The 8,184-nt window shown below is 37.9% G+C and overlaps 1 protein-coding gene across 1 annotated transcript in view; it reads right to left on the bottom strand.

Annotated features, from left to right (window-relative positions):
• Window positions 1–7,957, bottom strand: part of LOC141295359 (dynein regulatory complex subunit 5-like) — a 10,692-nt gene extending 2,735 nt beyond the window's left edge. Inside the window, exons 1-4 of the mRNA XM_073826571.1 lie at window positions 7,925–7,957; window positions 7,585–7,762; window positions 4,926–5,494; window positions 515–964 (exon numbers count right to left, since the gene is read on the bottom strand). Coding sequence (XP_073682672.1) covers window positions 515–964; window positions 4,926–5,494; window positions 7,585–7,762; window positions 7,925–7,957 — 1,230 coding nt within the window. The remainder of the gene's footprint in view (window positions 1–514; window positions 965–4,925; window positions 5,495–7,584; window positions 7,763–7,924) is intronic.
• Between the last annotated feature and the right edge of the window lie 227 nt (window positions 7,958–8,184).

The following is an 8,184-nucleotide window of genomic DNA, read 5'->3' as shown; positions in this document are numbered from 1 at the left end:
GGGGGGGGGTATGCTAAAATTTATCTGCCAATGGCATTAATCTGCAATGGCAATAATATAATAAAAAATAAAATTAGTAAAAAAGGGAAAACAAGTATATTTTTTCTTTCTCATCGGGAGAAATTTTTCTCGTCTTTTGCATTATGTTTACTTAATTTTGATACTTTTTGCAGAAAACACTTAATATATTATTTTGCATCTCAGAGAAAAAAAATAGTCATGTTTTTTCCAAACAAATATCAAAATAAAGTGGAGCTTATGCAAAAAAATTAATCAAGTTTATTTCCCTTGATCCATTGGCAGATATTTTTTTTTAATTTTTGCTTATTTAATATTGACCAATTTATTTAATTATACAAATTTATAAATAATAATGAATAAATAATATACATATTTATAATAATATTTATATATTTAAATAATTTTTTTTTTTCACTTTTATGTGCATGTACCAAAAATGAGAAAAAAGTTGAAGAAAATGTGCTTGAAATATCATATTTTGAGGTTTACTCACAACTCCCAGTCTGTTGTTGGTTAAGTTTAGGTTCTTGAGAGTACAGTTCTCCACCAGGGCCTGAGACAGCGCCACTGCCGTGGGTTCGGTCATGTTATTTCCCCCCAGGTGAAGGTTCACCAAGGTGTTGTTCTTCACCAGAGCCTGAGCCAGAGCTTGACCCCCTTCATCCCCAATGCGGTTGAGCCTCAGGTTGAGGGACATCAAGGTGGTGTTTTTGGACAGAGCGTGAGCCAGTGCCTGAGCTCCTGGACCTCTGATCTGGTTGTTGCAGACGACCAGCCTCTTCAACTGACTGCGGTTTAGGAGTTTAGCGATGGCTCGGGCTCCCCGGTCCCCGATGTGATTATGTGAAAAGTCAAGCTCCTGTAGGGACGGGTGATCCAGCAGTTGGCTCACAAGTATGCAACACTTCTCATCGTCCACCTTACTGCGCTGGATCCTGAAGACCTGGTGAGAAGAAATAGGAATTTAAAAACCAAACCTACAAGGAAAAATTTTTTTTTGCTAATTAAAATACAGCTAAAGTACAGAAAAGTATGGAAGTACAGAGAAATTATATTTCAATGCTCTTGAATTCTCTCACAAAAGTATTGCATTTCCCCAGGAAACATTAGGCTCTCTTGCAAAAGTATTGCATTCCTCTGAAAAACTTTACTTGCTTTCAAAAGTATTGTGAAATACTTTATGCCATCTCATGAAAGCATTGCGTTCCCCCCCAAAAAAACTTTACGCACTCTCACAAAAGTATTGCATTCCCCAGAGAAACGTAAAATCTCTCACAAAAGTATCGCGTTCCCCAGAGAAACTTTACACTCTCTCACAAAAGTATTGCATTCCCCAGAGAAACGTAAAATCTCTCACAAAAGTATCGCGTTCCCCAGAGAAACTTTACACTCTCTCACAAAAGTATTGCGTTCCCCAGAGAAACTTTACACTCTCTCACAAAAGTTTTGCAATCTCCAGAGAAACTTTACGCTCTCTCTCAAAAGTATTGCGTTCCCCAGAGAAACTTTACGCTCTCTCTCAAAAGTATTGCGTTCCCCAGAGAAACTTTACACTCTCTCACAAAAGTATTGCGTTCCCCAGAGAAACTTTACACTCTCTCACAAAAGTATTGCGTTCCCCAGAGAAACTTTACACTCTCTCACAAAAGTATTGCGTTCCCCAGAGAAACTTTACACTCTCTCACAAAAGTATTGCATTCCCCAGAGAAACGTAAAATCTCTCACAAAAGTATCGCGTTCCCCAGAGAAACTTTACACTCTCTCACAAAAGTATTGCGTTCCCCAGAGAAACTTTACACTCTCTCACAAAAGTATTGCGTTCTCCAGAGAAACGTAAAATCTCTCACAAAAGTATCGCGTTCCCCAGAGAAACTTTACACTCTCTCACAAAAGTATTGCGTTCTCCAGAGAAACGTAAAATCTCTCACAAAAGTATCGCGTTCCCCAGAGAAACTTTACACTCTCTCACAAAAGTATTGCATTCCCCAGAGAAACGTAAAGTCTATCACAAAAGTATTGCGGTCCCCAGATAAACTTTACGCACTCTCACAAAACTATTGCGTTCCCCAGAGAAACTTTACACTCTCTCACAAAAGTATTGCGTTCCCCAGAGAAACTTTACACTCTCTCACAAAAGTATTGCATTCCCCAGAGAAACGTAAAGTCTCTCACAAAAGTATTGTGTTCCCCAGAGAAACTTTACACTCTCTAACGAAAGTATTGCGTTCCCCAGAGAAACTTTACACTCTCTAACGAAAGTATTGCATTCCCCAGAGAAACGTAAAGTCTATCACAAAAGTATTGCGTTCCCACTGTGAAACTTTATGCTCTCTCACGAAAGTATTGCATTCCCCAGAGAAACGTAGTCTCTCCCGAAAGTTTTGCAATCCCCAGAGAAACTTTACACTCTCTCACAAAAGTTTTGCAATCTCCAGAGAAACTTTACGCTCTCTCTCAAAAGTATTGCGTTCCCCAGAGAAACTTTACACTCTCTCACAAAAGTTTTGCAATCTCCAGAGAAACTTTACGCTCTCTCTCAAAAGTATTGCGTTCCCCAGAGAAACTTTACGCTCTCTCTCAAAAGTATTGCGTTCCCCAGAGAAACTTTACACTCTCTCACAAAAGTATTGTTCCCCAGAAAAACTTTACGCTCTCTCACAAAAGTATTGTGTTCCCCAGAGAAACTTTACGCTCTCTCACAAAAGTATTGCGTTCCCCAGAGAAACTTTACACTCTCTCACAAAAGTTTTGCAATCTCCAGAGAAACTTTACGCTCTCTCTCAAAAGTATTGCGTTCCCCAGAGAAACTTTACGCTCTCTCTCAAAAGTATTGCGTTCCCCAGAGAAACTTTACACTCTCTCACAAAAGTATTGTTCCCCAGAAAAACTTTACGCTCTCTCACAAAAGTATTGTGTTCCCCAGAGAAACTTTACGCTCTCTCACAAAAGTATTGCGTTCCCCAGAGAAACGTAGTCTCTCCCGAAAGTTTTGCAATCCCCAGAGAAACTTTACGCTCTCTCTCAAAAGTATTGCGTTCCCCAGAGAAACTTTACACTCTCTCACAAAAGTATTGTTCCCCAGAAAAACTTTACGCTCTCTCACAAAAGTATTGTGTTCCCCAGAGAAACTTTACGCTCTCTCTCAAAAGTATTGCGTTCCCCAGAGAAACTTTACACTCTCTCACAAAAGTATTGTTCCCCAGAAAAACTTTACGCTCTCTCACAAAAGTATTGTGTTCCCCAGAGAAACTTTACGCTCTCTCACAAAAGTATTGCGTTCCCCAGAGAAACGTAGTCTCTCACAAAAGTATTGCGTTCCCCAGAGAAACGTTACTCTCTCTCACAAAAGTATTGCGTTCCCCAGAGAAACGTTACGCTCTCTCATGAAAGTATTGCATTCCCCAGAGAAACAGTCTCTCACGAAAGTATTGCGTTCCCCAGAGAAACTTTACGCTCTCTCACGAAAGTATTGCATTCCCCAGAGAAACGTAGTCTCTCCCGAAAGTTTTGCAATCCCCAGAGAAACTTTACACTCTCTCACAAAAGTTTTGCAATCTCCAGAGAAACTTTACGCTCTCTCTCAAAAGTATTGCGTTCCCCAGAGAAACTTTACGCTCTCTCTCAAAAGTATTGCGTTCCCCAGAGAAACTTTACACTCTCTCACAAAAGTATTGTTCCCCAGAAAAACTTTACGCTCTCTCACAAAAGTATTGTGTTCCCCAGAGAAACTTTACGCTCTCTCACAAAAGTATTGCGTTCCCCAGAGAAACGTAGTCTCTCACAAAAGTATTGCGTTCCCCAGAGAAACGTTACTCTCTCTCACAAAAGTATTGCGTTCCCCAGAGAAACGTTACGCTCTCTCATGAAAGTATTGCATTCCCCAGAGAAACAGTCTCTCACGAAAGTATTGCGTTCCCCAGAGAAACTTTACGCTCTCTCACGAAAGTATTGCATTCCCCAGAGAAACGTAGTCTCTCCCGAAAGTTTTGCAATCCCCAGAGAAACTTTACACTCTCTCACAAAAGTTTTGCAATCTCCAGAGAAACTTTACGCTCTCTCTCAAAAGTATTGCGTTCCCCAGAGAAACTTTACACTCTCTCACAAAAGTATTGTGTTCCCCAGAGAAACTTTACGCTCTCTCACAAAAGTATTGCGTTCCCCAGAGAAACGTAGTCTCTCACAAAAGTATTGCGTTCCCCAAAGAAACGTTACGCTCTCTCATGAAAGTATTGCATTCCCCAGAGAAACAGTCTCTCACGAAAGTATTGCGTTCCCCAGAGAAACTTTACGCTCTCTCATGAAAGTATTGCATTCCCCAGAGAAACATAGTCTCTCACAAAAGTATTGCGTTCCCCAGAAAAACTTTACGCTCTCTCACAAAAGTATTGTGTTCCCACTGTGAAACTTTACGTTCTTTCACGAAAGTATTGCATTTCCCTAAGCAACTTTACATTCTCTCATGAAAGTATTGTGTTCACCCGAGAAACTACGCTCTCTCACAAAAGTACTGAATTCCCAACAATTTCTTATGCAAATCTATTGCGTTCCCCTGAGGAACTTTATGCTCTCTCACGAAAGTATTGCGTTCCTCAAAGAAACTTTACATGTTCTCGCAAAAAGAATTACATTCCCCCAAGAAACTTAATGCTCTCTCACAAAAGTATTGTGTTTCTCGAGAAACTTTACTTGCTCTTGCAAAAGTATTACTTTCCACTGAGAAACTTCACACACTCTCTCGTAGAAGTATTGCATTGCCCCAAGAAACTTTACTTTCTCTTGCAAAAGTAGTGTATTCACCCCAATGCTCCCTCACAAAAAAGTACTGCATTTCCCCAAGAAAACGTACGTATTCTTGCAAAAGTATTGCATTATATAAAAGTATAAAAAAATTGCAATAACTGAACCTGTAAAGTCTTGCAGGATTTTAGGGCTTTTGCAAGGGATTCGCAATCTCTGAAGGTGAACTCAAACAAATTCCACTCAAAGTTCATGCCGCATCCTTTCACTCCATACACCACGTTGAGCTCTTCCAGGTTCGGCAGTTTGTCAAGCAGAATGCGGAAATCAAAGTGATCAATGGAAGGTCCCTCACTGCCTGTATCGCTGGCAGAATCTGAACGGTCATCCTCGTCAAATCTGAGTGACTCCTTGATAGGTGGCAGCAGCTGAGAGACTTTTAGCCGTTTTACGTAGTTTCGACACAGTGGCACCACATCCAGGACTGTCTTGGTGTCGGTTGAATCTGGGATGAAGAATTCAATGATGTTCTCTAGGTGACGCTCGAAGAACATGCATTTCCAGCTGTTGTCGTATGTGGAGACGTCACAGACAGCCCAGCGACTTTCACAGCAGCGTTTCCAGTAGCTCTCATCACTAATAAGGTTTGCGGTGACCGTCAAGGGAAGAGATGTTGGTAGTCGCTGGAGGACATAGGCTTTATAGTTGGGCTCAAGTTCATCCAGAATGGGTTTCCCTGCAAAATAGTATAGTATGGGTTTTAATACAGGTTTCATGCAAACTGAGAACATCTTTTACTTAAAGTAAAAAATTTCAGGCAAAAACATTGCTTTTTCATGCACCGGTCAATTTTGAGATTTTGGGCTTTTTGAAATGCAGTTTTAGACCAGTGGAAAGAAAAACATCCAAAGGACTTTTAAATCTTTATTTTATTGCATTTTATCTGTTTGCAACTGTAGATTTCAGTATATTTTTAAAAATAAATATTCTTCTTGACTTCAGCAGCACTTACATGAACTAAATTTTACAGTTTTATTCCCATCTATGTTCTGAAGGGGTTTGTTCATATATAATTCACCTGGTTTTATTATTGAACTTGCTCTATTTGCATCTGTAGATTTCAATTACAATACATATCTTTAAAGGTCCTTTTCCAAAATGAGTTTTTTCTCCACTTTAACAACACTTGCAACAAATTTTACAGTTTTATTCCTGACTATCTTCTGAACTTTGTTGCAGAAGGGTTTGTTCATACTGTTTGTCATTTACTAGATTTTATTATTGCACTTTATACATTTGTGCCTGTAGATTTCAATTACAATACATATCTTTACAGGTCGTTTTCCAAAATTAGTTTTTTCTCCACTTCAGCAGCATTTCCATGCACCAAATTTTACAGTTTTATTCCCATCTATATTGTGAACGTTTTTACAGAGGGATTCGTTTATACATTTACCAGATTTTAATTATTGCACTTTATATATTTGCCTGTAGATTTAAATTACGATACATATCTTTAAAGGCTTTTTTCTCAAAATGTGTTTTTTCTCCACTTCAACAGCACTTACATGTACCAAATTTTACAGTTTAATTCCTATCTATATTTAGAAGGTTTTTACAGAAGGGTTTGTTCATATGTCATTTGCCTGGTCTTGCATTTTATCTATTTGCTTTTGAAGATTTCAGCTACAATACCTTTAAAGGTCAGCTCCAAAATGTTTTTTTTTTCCTCCATTTCATTTCACTTACATGCAGTAAATTCTACAGTTTAATACCTGTCTATATTCTGAAGGTTTTTACAGAAGGGTTTGTTCATATATCATTCTGGTTTATTATTACACTATCTTTTTGCTTCTGTAGATTTCAGTTACAATACCTTTAAAGGCCTTTTTCTCAAAAAAAAAAAAATTGTTACTTCAGCAGCACTTACATGCACCAAATTTTTACAGTTTTATTCCTTTCTATATTCTGAAGGTTTTAACAGAGGTTTTTTTTGCATGTCATTTACAAGATTTTATTATTGCATTTTATCTTTTTGTGCCTATAGATTTCAATTTTCAATTACAGTACATATTTTTCTCAGATTAATTTGTAATACAATTACTTTAAAGGCAGTTTTCTCAAAGTTTTTTCTCCACTTTAGCAGCACTTACATGAACCAAATTTTACAGTTTTATTCCATTCATATTCTGAAGGTTTTTACTGAGGGGTTTTTCATATATCATTTGCCTGATTTTATTATTGCACTTCACCTATTTGCATCTGTAGATTTCAATAAAGACAATTTTCTCAAAATAATTAAATTTTTCTACTTCAGCAGCACTTGCATACACCAAATTTTACAGATTTATTGCCATTTACATTCTGAAGGTTTTTTTAGTGGGATTTGTTCATATGTTCGCCTGATGTGTTTTATTCCTAAAACATTGTGAAATGTATTTTCGTTCTGATTTATACGTGTTAAAATTAGAAATATAAAACCCCCTCTGTAAAAACATTTGACACCAATATGTTAACATAATGGAACAAGAATTTTTAGCCTGAAAGATGTCTGTTCTGAAAAGAGCATATTTAATTAGATAATGCCTCAATTGCATATTTACACATTACATTGTAGAAAACTGGTAATACAAAAACTTTCTGCAATTCCTAGTGTGATAAATCAACTAGGGAAGTATGCTTATATCTATTAATTTATGTACCATATTCATCTGCGCAGTCTTGCCTAAATAACATCTGCAAACATAATTTCAATAAATGAAGCTTAATGCCTATGGTGGTTATGAATGAATAAACTCAATAATAGACTTAACTTACACTGTTTACCTTCAAAGTTTTTTATAATATGTTGCAGGCAAAGTGTTGTTAGCAGAGGAACCAGCTCCAGCGACCATTCAGGATCCTCCGCGATGATGCTGCGCATTTTCCGCGCGTCAGCGGCGGCGTTCACCGGCCTCAGGCTCCCGGTTCTCCGTGAAGACTGACTCCGAGACATGCTGCTAAACTTGCAGAAAACAAGAATCAGGAATAATAAATAATACTCATTACTGCTGCAAGAGGAATTTCCAGGTGTATTTTCAGCATATTAAACTTTTAAACGACGATTCTGAGTACAAAAATACACTAAACTCATTCATTAAATCGATTCGAAATGTTGGCTACTTACTTTCAGTTCCTCAGTAAAGTTTGTTGCTGTCATGGTAACAGACGTGCCTCGCGCGCTCCCGTATTTCACTCGCTGCTGATCACGCGCCTATACTGTAAGCTGTATGTGTGAAACAGCCTCACTCGTGATTAAAATAAACCGTAATTCACACTATGTAAATGCACATAACACAGAAGGAAAAAAGAAGAAGGAACAACGAGGATTGTCAGGCTGAAAACTGAAACGTGCATATATAAGATAAAGGCAAAACTGAAAAAAGT

This window comes from Garra rufa, chromosome 21, assembly GCF_049309525.1.
Source record: "Garra rufa chromosome 21, GarRuf1.0, whole genome shotgun sequence".
In the NCBI taxonomy this organism is placed as follows: domain Eukaryota; kingdom Metazoa; phylum Chordata; class Actinopteri; order Cypriniformes; family Cyprinidae; genus Garra; species Garra rufa.
Note: the sequence above shows the minus strand (reverse complement) of the source record. Positions and strands in the feature narration are given on the sequence as shown.